General features: G+C 41.4%; 1 protein-coding gene across 1 annotated transcript; it reads left to right on the forward strand.

The window, feature by feature from the left end:
* The first annotated feature begins 549 nt into the window (after positions 1-549).
* On the forward strand, positions 550-27,824 carry spats2 (spermatogenesis associated serine rich 2). The gene is made up of 13 exons (XM_072449192.1): positions 550-674; positions 3,449-3,640; positions 7,651-7,730; positions 9,079-9,187; positions 10,021-10,070; positions 11,644-11,860; positions 13,075-13,242; positions 15,405-15,540; positions 16,228-16,286; positions 19,441-19,550; positions 21,890-21,992; positions 22,331-22,476; positions 23,772-27,824. The coding sequence occupies exons 2-13, from the start codon at positions 3,616-3,618 to the stop codon at positions 24,003-24,005; spliced, it is 1,437 nt and encodes a 478-aa protein (XP_072305293.1). The 5' UTR covers positions 550-674; positions 3,449-3,615; the 3' UTR covers positions 24,006-27,824.
* The last annotated feature ends 124 nt before the right edge of the window (positions 27,825-27,948 follow it).

Raw genomic sequence — 27,948 nt, forward strand, 5'->3', positions numbered from 1 at the left:
AATGTGTTTTAGGCACAATAAGCTTTGGCTTCTGTCTCGAGTCAGGGGCATTTTCTTGTTGGTCTCTAGTTGATCCCATTTTTTATTCATGCCTTATTTTCTATTTCGATTTTGCCATTATTAGTGTTATAATCGCCTAAGCAAGTTCTTAGTCTGTGAATTCTTAGTTTTCGATTTTTGATAACTGACAATGGCAATAAACCTTTTTCTGATTCAGGTTTAAATAAAGTATCCAACAAAAAATAAATGACGTGAATGAATATCTTGTCTTTTTATAGGTAAGTCTTGTTGTTGGGATTTATTCTTCATTTCATATTTATATTTCTTCTCTTCTCTGGAGTTGTTTAGTGTGCACATGTGAACAAAACCACACTTTAAACAAGTCTTACAGAGTACACTCATTCAAAGAAGTAAAAGCCGCCAATATAACTGGTATTTAATAAGGATAAGGATTAATAGCAGGTGAAAAGTGAACATAACGCCATCACACCAGCGTCGCCTTTGCCTTTTCTCCGTATTTTCCGCGTGTTTCCGTCCGCGCCAAACCTCCCAATCTGGCAACGCGGCCGAAGTCGCTGAAGGAAAATATTGCCCACAGCAGAGACTTGGCACAGAGGCTTCAGGAGCTGCGCGAACCCGCACATTCGACTCCTCTGTGCTCTTCCCGGCGCAAAGTACGTATCTCACACGCTTCACGGAGCCGCACGACGCCACTGCACCGGCCGAACACCTCATTTCTCCCGTAGCAGCGCGTCTGTCCAGCGTCAAACTTAGCGGCGCACAAACGGCTAGCTTTTCCAACAAGGCGCTGCACAGTTTAAGGCACGTTAGCCCGCTAGCTTAAGGCGGCTCTGTGGCGGCTCTTCGACTGCCAGGATGTAGGTATTTGATCGTGTGTGTTTGCGCATCTTCTTGGTTTGTCCCCGCGACGTGTGGATTTGACCGACGTTGACGCAGATCGTGCAGGGTTCGTGCTAATGGTTTTGTCGTAGCGTTTGTTGCCACGGCGCCGCAGAATCCACTTCGGGCGAACGGGGAGACACAGCCGTGATATAACCGGGGAAGTAACGGTGACCTGCGGTAAATAACACTCCCGAGTGCGGCCGTGATCAGCCACAAGTGTGTGTCTGTGATCGGGCTAAAAGAGACACGGTGTTAGCGCGTAAAGACAACGCCATATAACGTGATTTCAATGCAGAAAGTGCTGGGAAATGTTGTAATTCAGAATGAGAAAAAGTGACATTAATATTGTGAATTGAACGAACTTAAAACCACGCATAATGATAATAGTAGATTATAAAGTATGATATGTCAAAAGGCGTGTTAAAACAAAAGTAGAATACCGGTATGTTGTGGTTTTTTTAGTGCTGCAACTAACGATTATTTTGCTAATCGATTAATCCAGCGATAGTATTCGTTTAATTAATGAATTAGTTAAGAACGCGACGGGCGAGTATCAGATTGTTACTAAATTGAACCTAATTGAGTAAAAAAGAACCTTGAGGCGCTGCAGTTTGAGGACATCTCGATGCTATATTTAGAGACAAAAAAGACTTGTTTCCTTTTTCTTTTTGAGGTAATACTACTTTTTTCATAGAACCTCTTCTCTCAGCACATTGTATGTTTCCGTGTCTGTGTATAGCCTAGATTACAATGATCCAATTGCTAAATGCTAAATTAGTTGAATCTCAATGATTAATCTATTCACTTGTTTCAGCCTTAGTTTTGACAATCTATTTCTTTAAGTAACATTGTATATTTTGTGTGTCAAATGTTTGTAATTTTGTGTGTGAACTTCCTGGGCCTGTACTTCTGCTAAAGTGTGCCAACCACCAGCTGAAATGTATCTTGGATGTTATTTGATATGAACTATCTAAAGTTCTTTATTTTAGATATGATCGAATGTCAAGGCATTTAGTTATTAAAATGTGGTAAGAAATGTAGGTCATATGGGCAAGGCTCCAACAATGTAAAGCTTTTATTTTTCAGAGATCTTGAGTTTTCTCCCCGTATCAGCGTTATCACATGTATCAGGTCCAAGCCTCTCGTGTAAAACACTTTGACCGTCATCAGATAAACCTGCTGATGTTGCACTTCTCTGTACTTGTGCGCGCACCAGCCCAGAGACTCTCAGACTGGAGCACCAGCCCTCTTGATAAACAGAATGCATCCTAGTTTTGAATGAATGGAAACTATAGAGGCACTTGTTACGTGTACGCAGAGGTTTGACGTGGAAGGTGTGGCGGAACCAGGACTATGACATGCCAATCTTTAATCAGCAGGGCGTGCATTTGTCCAGGGTTTCTTTTCACAGAATCCTGCCACAAAGAGAAACCATTAGAGAAACATCTGGAAAATGTAAATCCGTCCAGTGGAATATTTTAGTGCAGTAAATTTAAGTCTGTATTTGTGACGGTTGGACAGATAAGTCTTATTCATTGCACATCTTTTCAAAACTAAATGCCATAGAATTACTTTTATAAAATCCTGATGGCAATGGCAATACACTACGTTTGTCTCATTTATGATTATTAATATAGACTTATAACTCGCCACTCCCCGAGAAGACCGAGAAAAGGGAAATACAAGTTTGAATAAAAATAAATTCTATTGCAAATGCTCGCTGACCTGTGCTTTTGCCAAAACTGAAATGTACTGCAGATTCTCAGAGATGGGAACACGTCTGTTTTTCAGTCATTCATTCAGTCCGGGGAAATTGAATACATTTTGCGTTGTTATTTAAGCTGGATTTGGATGACATGGGTCATTATTTTTTAATATGCAAATAGTAGGTTTGAAAATGTGCATGTTCTAATTATATTTCTGCACTTCTGAGTTTGACAGTCCACTTCACATTTTGTGCAATACAGGGAGCCAAGGTATAAAATGTTATTGTTTAGACAGATTTAACAATTATTCATGATGATTGACACCATGATCAAACACAGTGACATTTTTAATTTTCTCAATAGATCACTTTTCCTCTGGTATCTGACCAACGTTATGAACTCAAATTGTCTGAATAATAAAGTTAATCTGTGAGAAACTGTTATATACTCTATAAATTGCATGTTTTTACTTTTGGTGTATAAACTGAATTGCTGTTACATATTTTTTGCCTCTAAATGGTTACAATTTTAGTTCTTGGGATTATATCGTGACCTGTATAATCACAATGATCTAAATCTTTGACCTCCCTATGTGCAATACTTCAACCTAGACATTCACAATCACATTTATGTCAGATAGATAGCCTATTCAAACACTATTGTTTGAATGTTGTTACTGGGAGAGATATCAACCATAAATACTGAGATGAGGTTCAGTACTTGTCGAGTCTACTTTAGTATATTCTTTAAAAACATCCATAAATGAATACTGGCTTTCTCCGTGGAGCAGAATGCGCTCATTGAACAGCTTTTGCTTCCTTTTTTTTTTCCTTTTGCAGATTTGGAAAAACTCGAAGGGAAATTGAATCTCTGCCTGAACGCTGCAGGCCTCATCTGACCTTCCTCCAGTCATTCCACCAGTCGCCTCTGTGGCATTTCGCGGTCTCACCTCTCAACTACTTGAACGTGCAAAAGTTTCGACTTAAAAACTGTGAATCGGAGGATTATGGCAAAGAAAAACAGCCACAAAGGTAGGAGTTTTTCCCTACGTACCTTCACAGACAGCCGCATTCTTATCGTGAGCTCGGCTGCCTCTCCACGTCACTTGCTTGTCTCAGAGGAGATACGTTTAAGTGGAACATTCTGGGTTAAGCAAATTCTCTGGACGCTCTTTGACAGGGATCCAGAACGCACACTTCTACATTTGTTTACAGAGATTTAGTCTGGTCATATTCCCTCGGGCGCATCTCAAGCCAAACTCAAACAGAATGATTAGTTTAATACCGTGATGTGTCATTTAGAACAAAACTTCTCTCACCTCAGATTAAGAGTTTTGTGCTTCGCTCATAATTTCAACATAATTCCCCAATGGTTTTAGTTTTGTTTAGTTGTTTTTTGTCTCTTCCTCGTTAGCAGTCTGTTGGTTTTGACAAGGACGGGTCAAGCCTGTCCCTGATTGGCTACTCCACCTGTCGATCACGCTCATCTGAACGTGGAGAAATGAAACCGGCTGCCAGACATTGATCTGTAAATAAAATGAATAAATCCATACAGAGATTATTCTGGAGTTTTAAATGCTTTGTTCAAAATAATTAACTTCATTATAAGATTTAAAAACGGTGTTCAGATGACGATCTTTTGAACGATTTTCGACGAATGAAGGAAAACACTGACTCATTTAAGTGTCAGAATTTATTCATTTTTCAGTTTATCATAATGATAAATGTCACTGTGTTAATAACACTAAGATAATCAGAAGCAACAATAATGCAACTGAAGGTAAATGTCACTGATGTTTTTATAAGCTTTTTTTTATCATTTAGGGCTAGGGAGTAGAATTCATTCCTTTATACTTAACTCCTGTGCAGTTGTGGTCTTGTATGTGCAGTTGTAGTCTTGTATGTGCAGTTGTGGTCTTGTACCTGCAGTTGTGGTCTTGTACCTGCAGTTGTGGTCTTGTACCTGCAGTTGTGGTCTTGTACCTGCAGTTGTGTGGTCTTGTACCTGCAGTTGTGTGGTCTTGTACCTGCAGTTGTGTGGTCTTGTACCTGCAGTTGTGTGGTCTTGTACGTGCAGTTGTGTGGTCTTGTACGTGCAGTTGTGTGGTCTTGTACGTGCAGTTGTGTGGTCTTGTACCTGCAGTTGTGTGGTCTTGTACCTGCAGTTGTGTGGTCTTGTACCTGCAGTTGTGTGGTCTTGTACCTGCAGTTGTGTGGTCTTGTACCTGCAGTTGTGTGGTCTTGTACCTGCAGTTGTGTGGTCTTGTACCTGCAGTTGTGTGGTCTTGTACCTGCAGTTGTGTGGTCTTGTACGTGCAGTTGTGTGGTCTTGTACGTGCAGTTGTGTGGTCTTGTATGTGCAGTTTGAGTGCAGATACATGGGCAGATTCTAGAGATACTAAAAAGTTTTTCTAATTCTATTCATTCAATGGAGAAATAGAGAAAAGTCTCGCCGGTAAAATATTAGGTAATGTAGGTTGATTAGTGCAGAATATTAATGTGCACACAAAAGTCCATGATGCAGCTTTCTCAGGGTCACTTGAAAATGGCTTTGAAGTCTGTTTATAACTTAACTGAATCAAGATCAGACCTGTCCACTGAGGTCTTCTTCTACAGTGTGTCAAATGCTTGCTTTTCCTGCATAAGTGCCCCCTGGTGGCCGTTGGCCAGTAAAAATTGATAAATTAACTGCACCGTTGTAATGGCCGCAGGGTTCAAAGCGTGGGGAAAAAGTAGCGGCTTAAAGTCCGAAAAGTACTATACTACTTTTCTGTATAAATAATTGTTTTTGCATCAACTTAGTTTTACCACACCCTTTTGTCATTAGTTGACAACAGTCCTACTGAATAATCACCATTATCAATTAATTCAATAATCTTGACATGGGTAATTGTCAAACAATTGGTACACAAATCGTAAAATTCTCGCACACTCTTCGAAACAGTAAACTCTATCATATACAACTAGTCAACTACTTGCAGTAGTAGTAGTAGTAATAGAAAAGCAACCTCAGCCTCCTAAGCCACCTCCCAGTTGCTCAGTTACATGTGTAATTGATTTGAACATGACGTATGAAGTGTTCACAATGTGTTGTTGGAGGTAAAAGGCTTGCCCTGGGAGCGTCTCCAGTGACACAGACCCACTTTCGTTTATGAGGAAACTGCTCCGGACTTTGGTAACAGTCGCGTCCTGGAACACGGGTAAGCTTCAGTTTTCAGATCTTGATTTTCTGGTCAATGACAGAACTCTGAGCTGATTAATTTATTAATTGTGGTGCATTGTTTGGCGGAACTCTCTTGGGGGGGGGGGGGAAGAGATACCATTTGTGGTTTACATTTTAATACCAAGATCCAGGTCAGGAACATTAACATTTTAGAGAAGATTGAAATCTGTAGAGATCTAACCTACTGGGACATTAGACTATGGAAACTGGGCATTTTGAATTACACAATTAGTGCAATCTTGATTTTGTAAATGTCACTTGTGGTCTTTTTAAATGGAAACTTCGATTGTGATTAGGGTTTTTCCAAACTAATTAATTGGTCCAATCCAATGCTTCATTTTTCTATAGGGAGCAGCATGAGATCTGACTGGCTTTTGTGGCTTTCCAGAGTAAGAAGAACAGACTTTGTTCATTATACATAATTAGCCATGTGTTCTGGAACTCTTTTTACCGGCCTTGCTGTTATTTTATCACACTGGTATCCAACTGGAAATTCTAAAAGCCCCGCTCAGGCAAAGTAACGGTATCAGATCGTATTGACATCTTTTTTTACTGGAACAACCCTAATTATCATTAATTGTGCAGTTGATTCAGAATGTGACTTTGATCAGAGTGACTGGTTTACATGTTTTTCAAATGATTACTTGGATGTGTAAGGACTCATGGTAAATATTTTTGTACCATAGCTTTCGGGCTAATACAGCACTCGTGAATAAAAGCCGCTCCAACAAAATTTAGAAAGAAACAAGAAATTGTACGTATACAATAAGCCACAAGAGCCCGCGTTGTAACATGAGATATTTACACACGCCGGTTGCCTTTTGCCCCCGCATGTGCACGGCCTGCCCCCGCATGTGCACGGCCTGCCCCCGCTTGTGCACAGCCTGCCCCCGCTGAGGCGGAGCACAGACATGTGTTTTCACGTCGGGAGAAGAGGAGCCGGGATGCCTGGGGCTCACTCGGAATTCCCAGGCCCAGGGCAAAGAAACGGTGATAAAAATGTCAGCTGTTTTAAGGCTCTAAAAGGAATGGCCTCATCACATTTACCTGAACAGTTTATTATTGGATGAATATGGGCCAGTTTTTCTACATTAAATTCAACTTGTGCGTTATTTTGTATGTTTGACCTGCTCCTGTCACTTTCACATCCTTCTGCGTGTCATTTGTCCTGGTATCGATCTCTCACTTTGTCTCAATATGGCTCATTTCCTGTTTTTTTCCCCGCTCTGGTCCGTTTGCATTCACAAATCATACAAACGGTGCAAGAGTTTGATTCAATTGGACCGGGACCCTCCTTTCCAACAGTACCAGAGTTCGGTTGCACGTTCACAATAAGCCAAACAAACCTATTGAGGCCAGCGGATCCTGATTTGAAGTAAAAGTGTATTGTGCATGCACCTTTTGAATCTTGCAGCCCTCGTACACAGACCAGAGGTTGTTAACAGTTTTCCTTTTGCTATTTTACTGTTATCTTGCCCGAGCGTCACCAGCTGGAGAAGGGCATATTCCTCACATAATCTATGAATTATTATCAGCTTGTTTGCTTTTTCGATACCAGATGCAGATGTGACTGTTCCGTTAAATCTGCTCCATATGCTTATCTTTTTGTCAATGCCACAAACCTTTAGACCAGTCTCTGATTTGTCGACAGGTTTTTCAGTCTTTGCTCTGGTTAAGATTCCTGTACACAGCGTTCTCAGGAAATCTCTGGGAAAATATCCGCAGGGAGCTTTGTTTTGCAAATGAGGCTTTACAGTGGTTTGCAAATAAGATTCCTCACACAAAGTGATTGGTTCCGTTTTTGTTTGTTTTCTGGCAGATACCTCGGGGGTTGTGTTCGACACTCGCTCCAAGATGGTGATGTCGCAGGGAGGAACAGCGGAGAGGATGAAGGAGAAGGTGAGGAGGACTCTTTTCATCATGGGTTCAGTTTCCTGTTTATTGCCATTTTACCATTTAAAAGATATTAGTCGACATTCTCTGAAACCCGTGGGCAGTCTGCGTTTTTTGTTAATTGTGTGCTTCTTTTTGATATGCTTAAGATCTTGTATAAAGCGATTTAAGACTTAAGCTACGTACAGACCGCCGCGGCCTAATCGTGCCCGACGCAGAATTTGAGCGCGTGTACATTTGAAAGGTTTACGCACCGGACGCGCGCTATCGACGCCCCGGCCACTGTACACAGGCGCGCGTATGGCGCGCTTGAGCTCTCTGCGCACATGCGCAGTAGAGGTGTTGTCGCATGAGCAGTGGAGTTGTTGACGGTGTGGCCTTTCATTGTGTAAAATGGCGGATATCGAGAGTGTTGTTTTCACGTATTTGGTTTTCAAAACTCTCACACGGAGGCGCCGGGCTTGTTTCTGTCTCTGTATTCCACCGTGAATACATCGTACAGCTCCTTTCTCCCACAAACAGCCACAATCAGTCTTTCGTCTGCCATGGTTGACGAGCAAGGAAAAAGTGGCGCTTCTTGGAATTCCACAGGGAATACCGGAAATGCGAGGGGCAATACGTACCTACGTACGTCACTGGAGCGTCAGCTCTGATTGGCTGCTGCGGCGGCTGCTACGCTTCAGCTGCAGGAGACCTCAACATATCTGAACGCGTAAACCGCTTTCGTCGCCTCGGCAGGCTTATACGCGCGCTCAAAGCGCCGAGAGCGTAAAAAACGCACCAATCGCGCCGCAAAAACGAAGAAATCGCGCCGCGGATAACGCACCACGTGCTCGGCGCACGTTTACCATAGACTTTGAATGTAAACTGGACGCTTCGGCGGTGTGGAACCCGCTTTAAGCGTATTATAGATCTTTAACATCTTATACATAATGTTTCTACAACGAAAAACAAATGTGGTTTATGTTTAATCCATGAAGCTCTTGTGTGTTTTTGATCTCCATAATCTTGGCTTAACGTATGGTGTCAATGCGTCCCTTTCAATGTGCAGTTTAGCATTTTTATTGTTTTTAAGCTCCATATAAACGACTTTACTTTTCATTGCACTACACAATCCTCACACAAATTTCCTGCTGACTAAAGACTCGTAGGATTTGGGTTTTATTGTCCAACAGTAGTTTATAAAGCCTTGATTTTACTACTTTGTTACAATGGTTAAATTGCATGTAGGTTTTATATTTGTTGCGTGCCGCAGCTTTTACTTGGCTATGCCTAGTTTGAAAGCTTTTTTCAGCTGTGTTGTCTGTGTTAAGATGTGAGATATTTAACCCTGTTCATCCCTTTGTCTCTGCAGATCAGCGCCGTCAGAGCCGTGGTTCCCAACAAAAGCAACAATGAGATCGTTCTGGTGCTGCAGCACTTTGAGAACTCGGTGGACAAAGCTGTTCAGGCCTTTTTAGAGGGTGAGACGATTGTGCACCGAATAAAGGGAAAATAATAGTACAGAAATTGACAACAAACTGTAATGTATTGAATTACAACCCGTCACTCGCAGTCCAAGTTGGTATCTTGGATTGAATAGTCATATCATACAAACTTAACTATTTTAAGTATCAATTTTATGACTTACTCCACTAACCATCTGCATTTTCTGTTTATTGAGCGTGCCTTAAAGTCTTTATCCATTACATTTAGTAACATGGCATTTTCCTGTCTGTACAGGCGCCACTTTTGATCATCAAAAGAATACTTTGTTAATCTTTTAATTGTTTTGGTAACTTTGACAAGTTTTTGTTACTTTGTTATGTGAGAATATATTTAATGTATATATTTTATTTATCTATAATATATATAAATTGCGCTTTTCAGAATTAAAATAATAATCAAACAAAGTTTGAATTTCACAAACTCCAAACTTCATGTAGAACTAAACTTAGACTGAGGCGGACGTGATTGATCCACAAGAGGAAACCGTAGCTCCCCAATCTGTAATAAGCAGTTCCTGAAAACAAAGTGTGACTAAATGGTAATTAAACAGAAATTCCGCGTGTAATTGCCAGTATTATGCTTCTTGTTTCCGTAACATGTTCGCCTGCATTCTTGGCTCCAGCTTATAACGTGCTGGTCGTGTTTTGCAGCGTGTCAGAGTTGGCATTCAATTCATTTTTTCACGTCACAGAAATGCTTGGAGTTATTTTTAGAACTAAAGATTGTCAAACAGCTTCTAAAAAAAAACAAGGCCTTTGTCATCGAGGCTGATTACATGTTCTAAACATGTAAATGTGTGGTTTTACAGGCAGCGCGGCCGAGATCTTGAAAGAGTGGAACGTCACAGGCAAAAAGAAGGTACGTACAGGAAAAGCTGTTTCTATACTGTTTGTTTACACAAAGGTCATATGCAGCTTTCGTAACAGTAAACCAAACAGAGCACTAGAAATTTTCATTTTCTTCATATCGTATTGTCATACTTTGATAGTCAACACTATTATTTTCTGAATTTAAAAAAAGAATAAGCCCTCTCTGATTTCTCAATAATAAACTTTATTTATAAATGGGCGAGAAATTATAACTTTTTTTACATTCAAACATGTTTTTAATGATACATTTAAAACACCCTCCTCTTTAGAGTCGCTGTTTAACTGTAATTTAATGCATCACCAAACTTAAAACTTATAATTTCCAAAGACATTATGATTTGTGCTGTTTAAAGATGTTTGAGACACTATAGCATCAGTGATATAGACTCTAGAACATTGTCGGTCTCTGGATCCTGACAGTATTTTTGATGCCATTACTCTTTGTTGTGATTCTGAAAGCAGATATCCCATAATTCAGGCTGTTATGAGTCTGTACATCACTCCTTGTTCAGAAAGCCACCATATTCGTAAATATTTCTTTCTAGTCACCATAATTCAACCCTTATTTGATCGATGATGTGTTTTAAAAAAGTATAATATTTTGTATAATAGAAATAATCATTTGACTAGAAATAAAAAGCCGATTTTAATTGACTTCAAAAATAATTGTTTAATTGTTGCAGCACTAATTATGTTGCCACGTTATAACTAAGGGATCTAATCACGTCACTGAATGTCTCACCCCACCCTTCAACCCCATTTCAGCTTACTTAAGGAAAAACAAGTTTAATTTCTTATATTGAGTAGTGTTTATTGAAATGTGAAACGGTGAAGTTTAAACCGTCCCATGTTGTGAGCTGATTGGGACAGAGATAATGAACAAAGAACATTGATCTCTTTGTGCGCCGCAACAAAAAGCCCAAGCTTCAGATGGTTTAATCCAGGTTTAGTCCAAACAAGTTCAGGTTTGGTCTAGTGACGAGGTTTTTATTTTGTTTGCATAGTTAAATCTTCTCGTGGCCAGTTTGTAGGTGGAGGCCTGACTGGTTTGGTTTGGCTTTAGTCCAAGTTCAGCCCAGGATTAAGGATTAATTTAGTTGTTTTATGTTCAGTTAATTGTTCTCAAAGGAATCTGTCCAGTTTAGACTGGGTAGACCAGGTTCTACTTTTTAGCTCAACCTTAAAGCTCATTCAGGGCTTTTCCAGACCAGACTCGGCTCTAACAGAAGTTCGCACCGTGGCTATGTTCTCATGCACACCGAAGTCTGATTATTATCGGATTTCAAAATCTGATGTGAGTAATCTGAGGGATCATGATCAAGAAGAAATCAGATGTGTACATATCATTTTAATAATCATCTAACCCAGAAATTTTAAAATAATAAAAAAATATATAATAGTCAGATTTACAGAAAGTGAGACTTAGCCAAACAAGCCAGGTTTATGGAGTAATTACTGGAACTGCTCTGTGGTTTAGTCCAGGGTTAATCTAGTCAGACTTTAATTTAATGTTATCTCATGTTTTAATTGATTTTGTTTTACCTGAATCTGTTCATTTCCAGCCCAAGAAGAAAAAGAAGCCAAAGCCAGCGGAGCAGGCGGAGGCAGCGGAGCCGGAGCCAGCAGAGGGCACTGTGGAACCGGTTGACGAGCTGAACGGTTTCCACGGTAACGGCTCGGTGCTGGACGAGTCCCTGGACTCGCTGAGCGAGCAGTTGGACACGGCCTCTCTCGACGCGGCTGAACTCGACTCTGAACCCGCTGCCTCTGAAACCACAGGTGAGCCTCGAACGTTTGTCTCTTTTCCACAAACATGGAGTTAAAATATCAGACAACCAGCAAGATGGCACAACTGCAGGGGTTGAATTTGATTATTCCCTCTATTACCATGTAATTATGGTTTTCCACAGTTGCCTCATTGATCATAATTATTACTTTAAATAATTGACATCGACTAATTGGCTCATTTCTAATTTTCACTAATCATCTTGTGCCAAAGGAGCAGTGTTTAGCCTGTGCTTTTACTGGAACTACACCCTGCAGATAGACACACACACATGGAATGCTTCTTTCCTCCTCCTTGGCTCATATTCAGCTCAGAACCTCTAGAATATCAGGCTCTCTGAGCTGCAGAGGCTGCACTAGCTCTCATTCATGGTGCAGGAGATAGTGACCAGTCAGATCAGAGCGAGGACACAAATGAGAGACTCATGTGAGGCTCATTCTGCTCTCTGATTGGACAAACCTCCAGCAAATAATAATATGGCTATATCATCAAGCAAGCATACATGCTTTTTGTCATTTAGAACACAATCGTTCATCCATCCCATCCATCCATCCATTTTCTACCGCTTGTTCCCTTTTGGGGTCGCGGTCACAATTGCGGTCACAATTGTTCAGTAAATGCTTTATTGGCTAGTTTCTTTAAGGTTTTTTTTGCTCCATTTACAAAAAGATAATCTTATGAACTATGCTTTTATTTTAACCTCTTGCCATGTTTTTTTTTTATCTTAGTGCTTGAGTGTAAATGTTTTCAGCCTTGAAAAAGCCTTGAAAAAGAGCTTTAGATCTCAATGGGTTAAAGTTTAATAAAGAATATTTGATATGTTTACTTTATACATGGGGACACAGATAAAGTTGCTGTTTAGGCTTTAGACTCTGGAGTATTGTATTTCACATTGTGTACTGTTCAGGACAATAACATTGCAAGTCTTTTCAATTTGTTTTTAAAACAATCAAGTCAAAAATCCTGGTCAATAGATTAAAAAAAGTGTTTATTTTTCGCCCAAGCTACAGAGGTAGAGCAAAGGATCATGGTCCATATATTTCCTCTGCTTTTGTACCACGATGTTTGAATGAACCAATGCATTTTAAGTGGAGCTTTACCCTCTGATACTAAAACCCCTGATTATGTTGTGACCCTTTTGAGATTGCGTTATTGTCTCTATATTATTTCTTGTGGTTGTGTCTGATGCAATGTGTTTTTGTCACAGGGGCAGAAGCAGAGAGTCAGTGCAGCGCTCCGAGTCCTGTGTGTGTTCAGGAGAGCAGAAACCACCAGGGTCCACGAGGAAACAAGCCCAGACAGAGACCTGCTCCCTCCTCACACCAAACCTCCTCCACCGGCACAGACGACTGTCAACAAGGAGCCAAGAAAATAGGTCAGGACTCTCTTTATACCATCAGTTTGTGTGACTCGTGGTGGACTGTGGATGTAAAGCTTTAGTGTTGCGATTACTGGAACAATTACTGATGATTACTTTTTCACAAATGATGGCCAAAAATTACTCTCTAATATCTGATTTACCTTGTGAGAGGGGAGCTGTCACTTAAAATATCAAGTAAGCTTCTGTAAATAAAACATGTAGTGTAATCAAATCAGGGTTAAGTGATATTTCTGCCCTTTTGTGAACCAGGAAAGCTTTCTGCCAAAATGTAAAAACCCGGGAATTTGCTTTTGCAATATAATGCAACATGAATCAATGAATAATGTATAAAATGGTAAAATATTTAACTTTAAGCACATTTCTGGTGCATTTTGTAAAAAATAAAAATTTTATCGCATATTTACTGGCCGTACGTTTTGAGAATGTTAAATTGTGAGAAAGAATCCAAAAGCTGCGGGAGGAAAAAAAATAATCTGCAGAAAATCGCTGCACTTTTGATAGGTTTTGTTTTACCTGTGGGCGCATCCAAGTTTGCGTGAAAACCTGGCTGCGGGCGGCGCAGTGTGCCTGTCCCGCCCATGGATCGGTTACAATATCTGGATAGGGTATGGCTAGCCGTAGCACATCAGACTCCCCCAGTGGCCACTCCATTGGTACTGCAGCCAAAGAAATCGCGCAGCCCAGAAAGCTTTTTTTTCCTAGAGCGCAATGCAACGAAAAACTGCTCGTGTTCGGCTTACAGAGCACCTAGAGCTTTCAGAAATGTCTGGGGTCATTGACTTTTTCAAATTTTAAGATTGCTGTTGGCTCCGGCTACGCTCTAGCGCGCCGCTCTAGCCCAGCTCTTGCGCTGATTGGTCTAGAAGGTCACCGTTCTGACCAATCAGCGCGTCTAGATGATGCGAACGAGCTACAGGCGTAAAACTATGGATCCATGAGTTTAATAACGAAACAAATCATGGAACTAATGACCACGCCGTGGATCTACTGCTCAGAAGCGGTGTCTTGAAATGTTTATGCCTGAAAAACTAAATAACGTAATAAATGCTATGGAAGGAAAACAAGGAAATGGAATGTATTTCCAGCGGTCCCGCTGTCCTCCGTGCTCCCCTCGCTGTCCTCCGCGCTCCCCCCGCTAAATATCTAGATATTAATTTTACTCCATTTCGATTCGCCACCCCGTCCTAAAAAGTACCGGTAATGAAGTCTGCCTAAATTCAGCCTGGAAGACCTAACTCCACCCATTTACATCAAGGCCACCCTCTCCCCAGCGCCATCATCGCACTCAAGCGGGTGTCCGCCTGTCCGTCTGTGAGAGTCAGATCCCTCACTTCACCATGGACTCTCCCAGGTTTCTGCGCTTATCCCAAAGAGGTTATGCAGTTTTTCCCGGCCAAAGAAGTAGGGTGAAAGGTCAGGGGGCGTCTGCACCATGGCCCTCGCACCTGCTCCTCATCCCCAATCAACGCTCTAAAGTGACTCCTCCCCGCTCCCAATCAGCGCCCAGGTGGTCACATTTAAGCGCTCAGGCAGATGGCTCGGCCGCTCAAACCGTACTGCGACCCACCACCTCCCCAGCTCCTCCTCTACATTCCCCTCATCCTCTACCTTCTCTCCACATCTACCACCACCAGTCTCCAGCCCCCGGGGGGAGACATCTAATACAAATAGATCATGGAGTGCCCATGATTGCAACGTCTTCCGCCGGGGTCTGAGCGCCAAATAACTCTTTGTCTCTCCAGGGTGAAATGTTATTTTTGTTGTAAAGAATTTACAAACAACCAGAACCATATTATCTCGGACATTGTCTTTGAATAATGCTGCCATTTACTTCATTTATACTGACAGGGGAGACTTTAAACTTTGTGATTTTTTTTTGTTTCATGTGGATAAGTCCAACCAAAAATTACAGAGCCTTTTTACATATGTTTCATTGGACCCCGTCATGGTCAAATGTCACCTTCAAAACATTTTTTACATTGTCTGTGAACTGAGACTTAAGTGTGGTAAACGCCTTTAATGACTTCCAGTTATTTTTAAATTGCTGTTTGTCACTACCATAGATTCTGCTATAGATATCTGACCTGTCCTCAATCCAATTTTCAAACGTGTTTATCAGAATGTTTTGACACTTTTATTTTCACTTGGCCCCACAGCTTCGACCGTGGACCGCTCGGTGAAGGACCTGCAGCGGTGCACGGCGTCGCTCACTCGGTACAGGATGGTGGTGAAGGAGGAGATGGACTCTTCTATTAAGAAAATGAAGCAGACGTTTGCAGAGCTCCAGAGCTGGTGAGTTTGTGTTCCAATGCCCTAAAGTCAGCATAACACAAATAGTTCATCTTTGTGAGCAGTTTCACCTGTGTAACGTGACTCTACAGACTTCAGTACAGGAACAAGCTGTTATTTACTCGCAACCTTATTGTGCTTGAACTGACACGCGACAATACAGGATTTATTTTTTAAATGCATAAGTCAAAGTTGCTTTACAGTGTCATGGATTATTTAACCCAGTTTAGACCTGTCACAATAACAATCTTTGAAAATGCGATCTATTGCCACAGAAAAATATCACAATAAACGATAATATTATTCCACTAACAGTAATTATAAAAACAGGATCTACCTCAGTCAAATCGAAAGCACAATTTAAATGGTCACAATTAGCAAACCACAGTAACTGCAATTATTTTAGTCATGATATATTAAAGACCCAAAATATATTGTTCCGTCTAGGATGTCAAGATTAACCAGTTTTTCCAATTATTGTGAATATTTATGGATAGAATAGGTTTGGGAGGCTTGCCTCTTCTTCACTGACCTATAACTTGCCCTGCCCTGGTTTGACACCAAGTCAGGGCAATAAGATCTCCACAGAGACATGCAGAAAAGTTACATAGTGCACCTTTAGCATTGTATTGTGTTGTGAGTCAAAGGTGAACAAAAAGAACGATTTTAACGCTTCCGTTTTTGTTTCAGTCTAATGGACAGAGAAGTCGCTCTCCTGTCAGAAATGGACAAAGTAAAAGCTGAATCCAGTAAGTACGAGCTAACCTAACTCTGCATGTCACCCGCTGCCCAAAATCTGAGCACCTGACTGAGCGCTGTGACTCTGACCTACATCACACACGGAGGTAGTGAAAGATCTAGTCTCTGCTTCCGTCCCAGCTGTCGTACCTCAGCCGATGGCTAAATACAGGGAATAAAGGGAAGAAGATGCTCTGTTTTGAGTTGTTGAGATGGATTTACTTTGTAGTATAAGTAAATCGAGCTTAAATTAGAACGGCAACATTTAATGCAATAAAAAATAAATGTGAATGGTGGCATAGTAACATGATATTAGACAAAACAAAAGCCAACCAAAACTTTGAGGCATACACTGACAGAATGAACATAAAACACCTTTATACCTTTTAGGCAGTTGTGGTTAAGTCACAGCACATATGCCAGGCTCCACGTGCCGTGGGTTCGAATCCCAACTCTGACGATTTACAGCATGTCTTCCCCTCACTCTCATCCCCCATTTCACCCTGTCCTTTCCTGTCTAATAAAGCCTACGGGCCACAAAATCTTACTGGACCATGATAGACTTTGAATGTAAACTGGACACTTCGGCCGCGGCGGTGTGGAAGCCCATTTACTCTGTTGAGTAGTAGTGCCATCTAGTAGATGTGAGGGGAACGTTTTGAGTGTTTAAGATCACAATGTAATAAATATTATTAATTTTATTTTTTATTTTTTTGTTCTAAAACATTTATGCCAAACTAAAGTTACTCACTCAAGAGCATGTTTAAAGGCCAAAAACAATAGAAATAAAGCATCATATTTAACTTTTAAGATATACAGGCAAACATCTTTATCTCAATTCATTTTGAAATGCAACAATGATTTGTAAAAAATCTGAAAATGTTTTATGACAAGTTAAATCAAATGTCAGTTAATGTGAACAAGTCATATTTTTGGCACAAAAAAAGGAAATTTATTTTAACCTTTTTAAAAAGGTAAAAGTGTGAAAAAGACGAGCAAATTAAGCAAATTCAATTAATCTTGTCAAATCTCAATATTGTGCAGTTGTTTTGACTCACTTAGGCCTTGTGTGTTACAGTGTGTGACATGACGGAGCAGGAACTGCATATTTCTAGGCCAGAGTATGTGCTCTGAGTGTTGAGTGTTCTGTGCCAGAGAAGTGAATAGTGTCAGGTGTCAGACTCCAGGCTTTTCTTTATGGACCTGTGCTCGGAAAATGAACAAAGTTTTACTTCAATAGAAAATTCCTCAACATAACTGTAACTTGTAAGATTATGTGACTTGGGTTTGAAAATGTAAATTAATATATAAAAATCTGATTGAGATTGGGTGGACGGCTGGCCTCTTGCCTTCAGCACTTTGTCTGGAATGTTCCACTGTATGGCATTAAACTTGTCTATCAAGCACGCCAAGTTCAAGGTCAGATCTGTGGAGGGGTGACCCCCGCTCACAAAACCAGGAGAACACCTATAGGTATGTTATGGCCATAGTTATGTATGTTATAAAGCCATAAAATCAGCTGGTTGATAACAGCATGTTAAAGTACTTGACTTGTCAGTCTTGACATTATAGAATTGTACACTGTTTAACCTGTTGAATCAGGTTTGTTTTATCTATGACCTGAATCCGGCTGTACTGCTGAGTCAGCTGCACTTTGTACTCAGCTGTTACAGTAAACTGTGACATAAGAAATGAAACCTAAGGCGATCAACCTATAGCAACCATCAAACACAAAAGAGGACTAAACTAGGTCTACAAGAGCACTAAACTAGGTCTACAAGTGGACTGAACTAGGTCTACAAGTGGACTGAACTAGGTCTACAAGAGGACTGAACTAGGTCTACAAGTGGACTGAACTAGGTCTACAAGAGGACTGAACTAGGTCTACAAGTGGACTGAACTAGGTCTACAAGAGGACTGAACTAGGTCTACAAGTGGACTGAACTAGGTCTACAAGTGGACTGAACTAAGTCTACAAGAGGACTGAACTAGGTCTACAAGAGGACTGAACTAGGTCTACAAGAGGACTGAACTAGGTCTACAAGAGGACTGAACTAGGTCTACAAGAGGACTGAACTAGGTCTACAAGAGGACTGAACTAGGTCTACAAGAGGACTGAACTAGGTCTACAAGAGGACTGAACTAGGTCTACAAGAGGACTGAACTAGGTCTACAAGAGGACTGAACTAGGTCTACAAGAGGACTGAACTAGGTCTACAAGAGGACTGAACTAGGTCTACAAGAGGACTGAACTAGGTCTACAAGAGGACTGAACTAGGTCTACAAGAGGACTGAACTAGGTCTACAAGCGGACTGAACTAGGTCTACAAGAGGACTGAACTAGGTCTACAAGAGGACTGAACTAGGTCTACAAGCGGACTGAACTAGGTCTACAAGCGGACTGAACTAGGTCTACAAGCGGACTGAACTAGGTCTACAAGCGGACTGAACTAGGTCTACAAGCGGACTGAACCAGGTCTACAAGCGGACTGAACCAGGTCTACAAGCGGACTGAACTAGGTCAACAAGAGGACTGAACTAGGTCTACAAGAGGACTGAACTAGGTCTACAAGAGGACTGAACATGTTTAATGAAGAACATGTTTAATGAAGGACTAAACCAGGATTTTGGTAGGATTAAACTTATCACTAAAGTTGTTCTACGCGACGCCCATAGAGGACAATGTTTTTTTCTACATCCTTCGAGTACCTCAGTGTCTTCTATTTTTACTTTAATAAACACTACAGACTTTGAAACTGTTTCCATTTACATCCAAATCTGTCAAATGTATTCCTCCAAAATCTCTCTTACTGACCGAGGATCCGCTGTAAACCTGTTGATCAAAAGACTCAAGTGACGATCTAATGCTTTAATTGCTATTAATTGCACAGTTGTAATGAGCTCCATTATTTCAGAGTTGAAACAACCAACTACATTAAGTACACTTTTTCTTTTACTGCAATATTTTAATGGCCATTTACATAGAGCTGGATTATTTCTGGAGTGCGGTCTACATTTAAATCAAATATTGTTGCTTGTTAAAATGATCTGTGATTGTATAATCCCAGAATCTTAATGACGTGCCTTTTAATGTCTATAAAACTATCTTGTAGTTAATGCGCTCACAGTGAATGAGAGTCGTGTTCTTGCTTTTGTCTGTTACAGTGATGATTTTGGACGCACGGCAGAAAAGAGCAGAGGAGCTGAGACGACTCACAGACAAGTCCGGGTCCATGTCAGAGGAGCAGCTCACCGAACTACGAGCTGATATCAAGGTAAACCAGACAGGACCTGCTTTTATGTGCTTATTTATCATTATGGCTGTGCCTGGTTTTTGAAAACGGTATCGCCACTTCGACCAATCAGATCCAAGTATTTTTCGAGCCTTTTCCAGCCTGTTAACACAATAACAGTCTGGACAGGCTCTCGCTGTAGAGTTCAATTCAGAGTGATACATATCAGTCTGGCAGAGCCAGGCTAGTGATTTATTTGTATTCATATTTAAAAAATAATAATACAATATATTTTCTGTCAGTGTAGCACTGCTTTTGGAACTATGGCTCCTCAAAATGTGTCATTCTTCTTGGGTTGCAAACTTCAACATTTTGAACTTGAAGCAGTTTTGATTTTTAAAAAAAAAGGTAATTTAGGGGAATGGGGGGCCGTTTATATCGCACTGCTCCACGTGGAACATGCTCTTTGAGTTCACTACAGCAAGGCACAGTGTGCGCATAGAATACTGCATTTATCATACTCGAGTAAAAAGTAGAAATCATTAGCAGTCCTCAGCAGGAGGACGGTCCATGTTTAGTCCTGACTCTGGGCACCAGCAGGATGCTGGTCCATGTTTAGTCCTGACTCTGGCACCAGCAGGAGGCTAGTCCATGTTTAGTCCTGACTCTGGCACCAGCAGGAGGCCGGTCCATGTTTAGTCCTGACTCTGGCACTAGCAGGAGGCTGGTCCATGTTTAGTCCTGACTCTGGCACCAGCAGGAGGCCGGTCCATGTTTAGTCCTGACTCTGGGCACCAGCAGGATGCCGGTCCATGTTTAGTCCCGACTCTAGCACCAGCAGGAGGCCGGTCCATGTTTAGTCCCGACTCTAGCACCAGCAGGAGGCCGGTCCATGTTTAGTCCCGACTCTGGCACCAGGAGACCGGTCCATGTTTAGTCCTGACTCTGGCACCAGCAGGATGCCGGTCCATGTTTAGTCCTGACTCTGGCACCAGCAGGAGGCCGGTCCATGTTTAGTCCTGACTCTGGCACCAGCAGGAGGCCGGTCCATGTTTAGTCCTGACTCTGGCACCAGCAGGAGGCCGGTCCATGTTTAGTCCTGACTCTGGCACCAGCAGGAGGCCGGTCCATGTTTAGTCCTGACTCTGGCACCAGCAGGAGGCCGGTCCATGTTTAGTCCTGACTCTGGCACCAGCAGGGGCCGGTCCATGTTTAGTCCTGACTCTGGCACCAGCAGGAGGCCGGTCCATGTTTAGTCCTGACTCTGGCACCAGCAGGAGGCCGGTCCATGTTTAGTCCTGACTCTGGCACCAGCAGGAGGCCGGTCCATGTTTAGTCCTGACTCTGGCACCAGCAGGAGGCCGGTCCATGTTTAGTCCTGACTCTGGCACCAGCAGGAGGCCGGTCCATGTTTAGTCCTGACTCTGGCACCAGCAGGAGGCCGGTCGGTCCATGTTTAGTCCTGACTCTGGCACCAGCAGGAGGCCGGTCCATATTCAGGAGGCTGAAGACTGAAGGACTGTACTTTGTAACTTGGTTCTAGTCAGAACCCGAGCAGCATCGTTCTGGATGTACTGCAGCTGTTTTACTCGATTGGAGTTGCCAGTGAGCAGGCCTCATCTTCAGTGGTCTAAACCAGACTTGTCCATGCATTTGTCTTTAGTAGATTAGACTCGATACCTTTTTAAAAAAGCTGCTGATGTTATTGATTTGATGTGGCTGTTAAAGTTCAAGTCTGAGTCTATCATTACCTCCAGATTTCTAACTTGGTTTGTAGGTTCTAGAGCGAGACTCTGGAGGTGACCACTAACACTTTCTCTTTGTTTCTGTGAATCAAAGACAATTATTTCAGTCTTGTCTGAGTTCAGCTGGAGAAAGTTTTGCATCCACACATTGATCTGTTGGATGCAGTGACAGAGTGAATCCACTGGTCCATATTCACCTGCGACAGTGAAACATATCGTAGATCATCTGCATAAATGTGATAGGACACATTTTCACTGCGTATCAACTTAAAGAAAATGTATCGATCTAGTAATTGTTTTTTGTGTCTTTATTGCTTAAGCGGGGTCACTTCTCCATAGATCTGACCTGTAACTTGGCTTGGTTGTGGCATCTAATTTAATGCAGAATATTGTAGATAGTATCTACAATATTCCCCATTAAACCTATGGAAACCTTCCACCAGAAAGATTACATTGTGCACCTGTTAAAGTTGTATAAGGTATAAGAGTCTAAAAGCTGAATTTGATCTAGTTCGTCTGTGATTTCAGTGGTTTAATATGAGGGGATTTTAGGAAAACTGTTAAAGAAAATGTACAGATGTTTCATAGCATTGACACAGTTTGAGTCTCTAAACCTAATGATGCTTCTGTTTCCAGCACTTTGTGAGTGAACGTAAATACGACGAAGACCTGGGGAAGGCCGTCCGATTCACGTTCGACCTGGAGCCGCTGAAGACGAGCATCACAGGGTTTGGATCAGGTACAAGACTCTGACACCTTTCCCTCTCTCTCCTTTTCTCTGTGAAGATGATACTAATTGACACTAAACTACTAACAACACTCGATTTAACGTGAGCAGGTGTCTATTCATTCACAATCATATGAATAACAGTTTGAGAATGGTCATGGGTTTTATCAGCACTAGTGCGACACCACATCGTTATATTTATCTTTTTTATGAAAATTGGGTTCTTAAGATAATTGTTCTACAGAAGTATCAATTATTTTCTTTAACCACCACTCATTGTTTGATATTTCTTCGACATTATGTTTATAAGGCAAAATAAACCCGCTAACCTCTTGTTTCTTCTCGTCCAGTGTATCATCCAAACACCGGATACTCAAACAGGTCTCGCTGTAGCTCCACCTCCTCCTCTGTGACTGGCCCCAGCCCACAGCAAACCCCGCTCCCTCCTCAGACCCAGAGCACTTCTACTGAACCCCGGCCCCCTCCCACCAAACAGGTGTGTGTAAAGTGTGTGTGTGTGTGTGTGTGAGACACTGTGTGTGATGAGCACAGAGCCACATTCTAGAGTCACAGATGAAGAAATGGTTGAAAATCATTCGTTGCTCGTGCGGCGAGCTGGAGCTTATTTACGCTGATTCATTTGGGTCTGGAAAATGGTTGTAAAACAATACATTAATGTCTAGAGTAAACTAGAGCTATTTCAGACTCAAAGTCGGTTGTGAGCTGCTGTAGCCACAGCCGCCCTGGGACACACTGTTAAAAGTGACCATCAATCACTCATACACCACATTCATACATAGTTTGATTATTGCCCCTATAACTGTGAAATAAACTAAAGAAAACAAACAAGAAATGCTTGGTACTTGATCAGTGGTCCGAGATGACTCGGAAGATGTCATTTTAATTATGACAATGTATTTAATATATTTGAGCGAAATTTGGTAAACACTGTACAGCGCTCCTGAATAAAAGCCGCACACATTAAATTTACACAGAAAGTTTGAGAACCCTGCACCAGATTCTATCTCTCGGGGCTCATTTCCATCTGCAGTCCCTGAGACATAAAAACACAATGCACAGCTTAAAACAAAGCCCAAAGTCCAAGCAGCTCTTCTTGGAGTGTCTTGCCCAAGGACACAGCTACAGAATGCGCTGGTCTGAGCTGGGATTGATTTGGACCTTCATCTTAGAAGGCCAACGCTCTAAAACTCAGAGTAGTTTCAGCCATAGACTTAGTCTCTAATTTGCAGTAATAAGGATTTTGATGCCAAAAGGAGAACGCCTGGAGTGAGAACTCTTCAGTCTGCATTTTCACTTTAACTCCCAGCACTTCCCTGTATATAACCTTGTTTTGGCCCTTTTAGTTGATTAATCCATGCACAGGACACGCCTTTAGTCGATTACAGTCCTAAAAAGCTCTATGTAACTTTTCTGGTGACTGGTCCACCTTCTGCTCATCTCCATCGCGAGGCAGGTGATGACTCAGAGGTACAGGTCAGATCTGTGGAGAGGCAAACCCTCTCGCTGGAAGAATTGGATGCTTTTTGAAGGTATTATTTGAGCCATAAAACCACCTGTACTAGTGGGGGAAAAGGCTTTAATATAATAGTGTGGAACAGATGGAGACGAGCAGGTGGTGCACTCGACCAGAAAAGTTTATTATTTCATCTTTAACCTTGATAAGCAAGAAAACTTCATTTGCACAACATGTTTCCCTGAAATGTCGTCATAAAAAGTGCTTCCTGCAGTAATAATCTTCTTATCTCTAACTGTCCTGTGACTGTTCTTCAGATTTTCCAGGGGAACCGGCGCACGTTCCAGGGCCAGGGCTACCACTCAGGCGGGCAGCGGTACAACGGCTCCGCCTACCACAGCCGCACCAACCTCCACGGTCACCATAGAAACCAGGCCGACCACAGCCAGACCTCACAGCAGCCGCAGCCCAACGCGCACAGCTCACGAGGTCCGCCGTCCCATCAGCACAACGGGCTTCCCCAAAGAACGCCGCGGACACACTGCCCCTGACACCGGAAAACCAGCTCGGAAAACCGTCTGCGAAACCCCCCCCCCCCATCGATGAAGAATAGAATACAAGTTTACATTATGTTCATGAACGGAGCTGTAGTGCCACTTCCACGCTGCGAAATGCGAAGGGCGTGTCTGGGAAGAGTTCAAGATGATGCCAGTTCTAAATGCAGGTCTTGATTTGGGAAGTTTTGAGCAGGTTTTGTTTGCTTAATGATTTTGTAATATTACTCTAAGAATAATAACAACGAGGCTTGAGATGATAAAAAAAAAAAAAAAAAAACATCTAGTTTTCTCATTGTTTTGGCAGATGATTTAAGATGAAAATGACAGGCAATACTGAAACTAGTGATCTAAAATAAACACAAAAAGATGTCTGATTTTGAACAATAATGACATCGTTATCTAGTTTTTGTATTTTGAGTTGCTTCAACGGCAAATAACAACAAATTCTACTTCTAATTCCACCAAAAATCTGGTTTTGGTTGATAATTTTGCCTTGAAATGAATAAAAAATAAGTAACAAACGAGGACTATTCTTCAAATGACTCAAAACGTCTCAAATTAAGATGGATATTTGTGATTTGTGTCATTTATTTGAAATATTCCCGTATTTGCAGTGTTGCTACATTAGTCTGCTCATCCTTCAGACTTGAAGCAAATCATCTCTCTCTCTCTCTCTCTCTCGACTCGTCTTTGTCTTTTCTTCTTCAAAATGGCCACTTCTATCTTTAGCCGCGCTTCTGTCCGTCAAATGGCCTCGCGCCTTTTCTAGAAAACCGTTTAATCCCACGACGACGGCATCGCCCGCGACACTATGAAGTTTGCGTCTTCGTGCTTTTGTTCGGTTCATGTTTGCGGTCGAATATTTTTTCTTAAATTCCCAAGACATTTAAGGTGTTTGATCCACTACACGAAAGCGTATTTGAAAGTAAGAACGGCGCAGACACACAATCCACACTACAGCTCGTCGTTAATCATTCGGTGAAACATATCAAACACACTGCGAGTTGGAACATGGGAAATGCGGGCACGGGTCTGTTAGTTTGTGAAAAAGAGGAGATTGTTTTGCCCCGATAAATTCCCGCCGTCCTTTTTTGGGGCCGGTGTGGCTCGCTGTTCCTTTTGTAACCACCAGAGGGCTCATGACCGGTTTTGTGGAGTATTGTTAAAAATGCAAAGCTGATTTCCACAAACACCACTCTGCGCGCTGTGTCATCGCTGGAAACCTTTCTTCCGCGTCTGTCCTTTGTTTGAAAATATATATGTATATATGCATTTAACATATATATGACATGCTTGCCTTTAGTCACAAACTTCACTATTGCCTTTTTCTTACGACGTGGATGTTTGAAAATATGGTACGTTTTTTTTGTGTTGGCAATGCACAGTTTGTACTTGTATGTTTGACAAAGCCTTCGACATCCTTCATTTACAACAGCCAAAACTGGGAATCAAGTTCAAATGCCTTGGAATTCACAATGAGTTTTGTGTTGGTGTTAAAGGGACACTGCAGGACTTTTCCAGTGTGCGTTATTCAGCTGATGCCGTTGCTTTGTCCGCGATGTTCCGCAGTACGGCATTTAACGTGACAACGGTGCATTTTTTTTTTAGTCCAAATTTACCTTGAAATTCATGCGTTCTCACTGTGAGCGGTCCCGCCTCTCCACTGATCTGACCTGTTACTCGGCCTAGTGGTGCTACCTGCTTTTCTCACTGGATATAGATGCGTTGAATGCCCTACTGCGGAACATTCGAGTCAAAACGTGTCCCGTGAAGACCAAAACAAGTTACATAGTTTTCTTATTGCACAGTTTCTTCAAATTAGAAACGGATAATGTATAGAAATGCAAACTAAATAAGCTTTAACTACTCAAATTAGACCAATATTGTAAATTCGGTTCATTTTAAACACTTGATGCACCTTTTTTCGCAGTTGCCCATCTTTTTTTGTGTGGCAAAAAAGCGATCGCTCAACAAACACATCGGCTGAAAAATTGTCCGTTCCTCTCGGATTCTGGCTGGTTCCATTCATTAGCGATCATTCCGCGGCCATTACCTCATTGCAAATCGTTTAATTGTGCTCGTTTTCCCTTAGTTTAGTTTGTTTCCTCGCTTGCATAAAGGGACCCCAAGCAATGAATTATTCCTGAAGTTTTTTGTAAATACGGAAAAGGCTGTGTAGTGTAAACTGGTTGTTACATTATCGCCGCAATTCTTTATTTTGTTTTTTGTTCTTGGTCTTCCCAAATGTCGAGATTGGTGAAAGAATCAAGCGTAATCAGGAGCAGATTTTCTTTTGTAACAGAATCTTTACTACATGAAGTGAGTGGAAAGACGGGAGACACTTTTTTTTCTGTGATTATTTTCGCAGCCGTGACGTTGAATTTGTGCAGTTAATGGGACGTTTTTGTTGATTTATTTTCGCGTTGGCGGAGATGGAAGTCTGTTGTAATCAGGGTTTTTCACATTAACTTTGTTTACTTGGCCGCTGTGGGTCTTTAGAAAAAAAACAATTAAACGTTTTCAATAGAGAATGTTGAATTGCCACAAAATAAAAGCCTTATTTTTTTTATTTTTTATCAATAGAACAGATTTCCCTCATATTTCGCTGAAGATGGAAAAAACAAAAAGTATTCGATATTGATTTCATGTGAAATGTTGGAAATCAGAGTTAATAATGAATTTTCCTCATCATGGCCATTTTTTTTTGTATTTACATTTTCTGTTAAATTGCACAATTCATAGCAGAATCTTTTTTAAGTTGGTCATATTGTAGAAAAACTAATTGCGCTTGTATTTTGATTTTTGTAATCTTTAGAGACAGTGGCAATATTTAAAACTGTCAAAAAGAGTAAACTATTTCTGATTTTGATCAATCTTACACTTAATTCCCTCTAGAAGCCGTCAGTCCCGTATTTCAACCTTTAATTGTTGATAATGTATTTTTAAAAACTCAATAATTTGACTTGTCAGCTACAAAAATAAGTCGTTAGATTGCTGTTAAATACGTAGTAAATGAAATATTCCCGAGTGTCAGCCAAAGTGTAAAACGACCCACATTTGCTGACGTTAATGTCGAGCCTTGGATTACAAAGCGACTCTCCTCGCTGCATTGACTGACCGTGGCCACGCCCTGTTTCTCGCCTCCTCAACTCTTCCATCGAGGAGAAAACCATTGGAAACGAGGATGAGGCGGCCAGAAATTGGACGCAGCCTTTTGAGAATCCTCGCACGTATTGGCACTTTGTTGTTTTTTTTCCTTCTTGTACACGTGAAGTTGCTAAGCGCTGGAACTGAGATTGTTGAGGTTTTTTTCCGTTATAGATTAGATTTTGTTTTAATTTTTGAGGACTTTTTTCCTTCTCGTTTTGACATTCCAAACATAGGGATTTTAATTTTTCCACCAAAGAATGCGTTTCATCTCATCTTGAGCCTTTTTCCTTCCCGATCTCTTCCCAATCCACTTGTATTTGATTTCGTACTGTACAAACATTATGTAGCTCTATCATTTTGTGCTCACATGGGGCATTTTGTATGTGATATTCATATTATTAGGCACAAAGGAGGTTGCAACGTAGAATTTCTTGATTTTTCTTTGACTTTTCTGTCCCTCCCGGGTTGATCTCATGTCCTTTTTCCTCGACTCTTTCTTGAGACAACTGTAAACTGAAGTGCCTTTCTTGTCTCCCACCAACGGATTTTGAAATGCCTCCACCAAAATCTGGACCAAAGACATTCAGACCGTCCTCAAAACCCGCGCTCTCCTCACAGAATGGCACACTTTTCATTTACTACGAATAAACTGTTTGCAATACACACTGTGTCGTGGTCGTCTTCTGTCTTTTACGGCGTAGAAATACATGAGAAAAGCTACAGGTGGTTGTTGAGCAGCTTTATAGAGATCAAAAGAGTAAATTGTGGTTCTTTCGCCTTGAAAAAC

This window comes from Eucyclogobius newberryi, unplaced genomic scaffold (genome assembly GCF_026437365.1).
Source record: "Eucyclogobius newberryi isolate DKJ021-1_F unplaced genomic scaffold, fEucNew1.0.hap1 SCAF_17, whole genome shotgun sequence".
Lineage (NCBI taxonomy): Eukaryota > Metazoa > Chordata > Actinopteri > Gobiiformes > Gobiidae > Eucyclogobius > Eucyclogobius newberryi.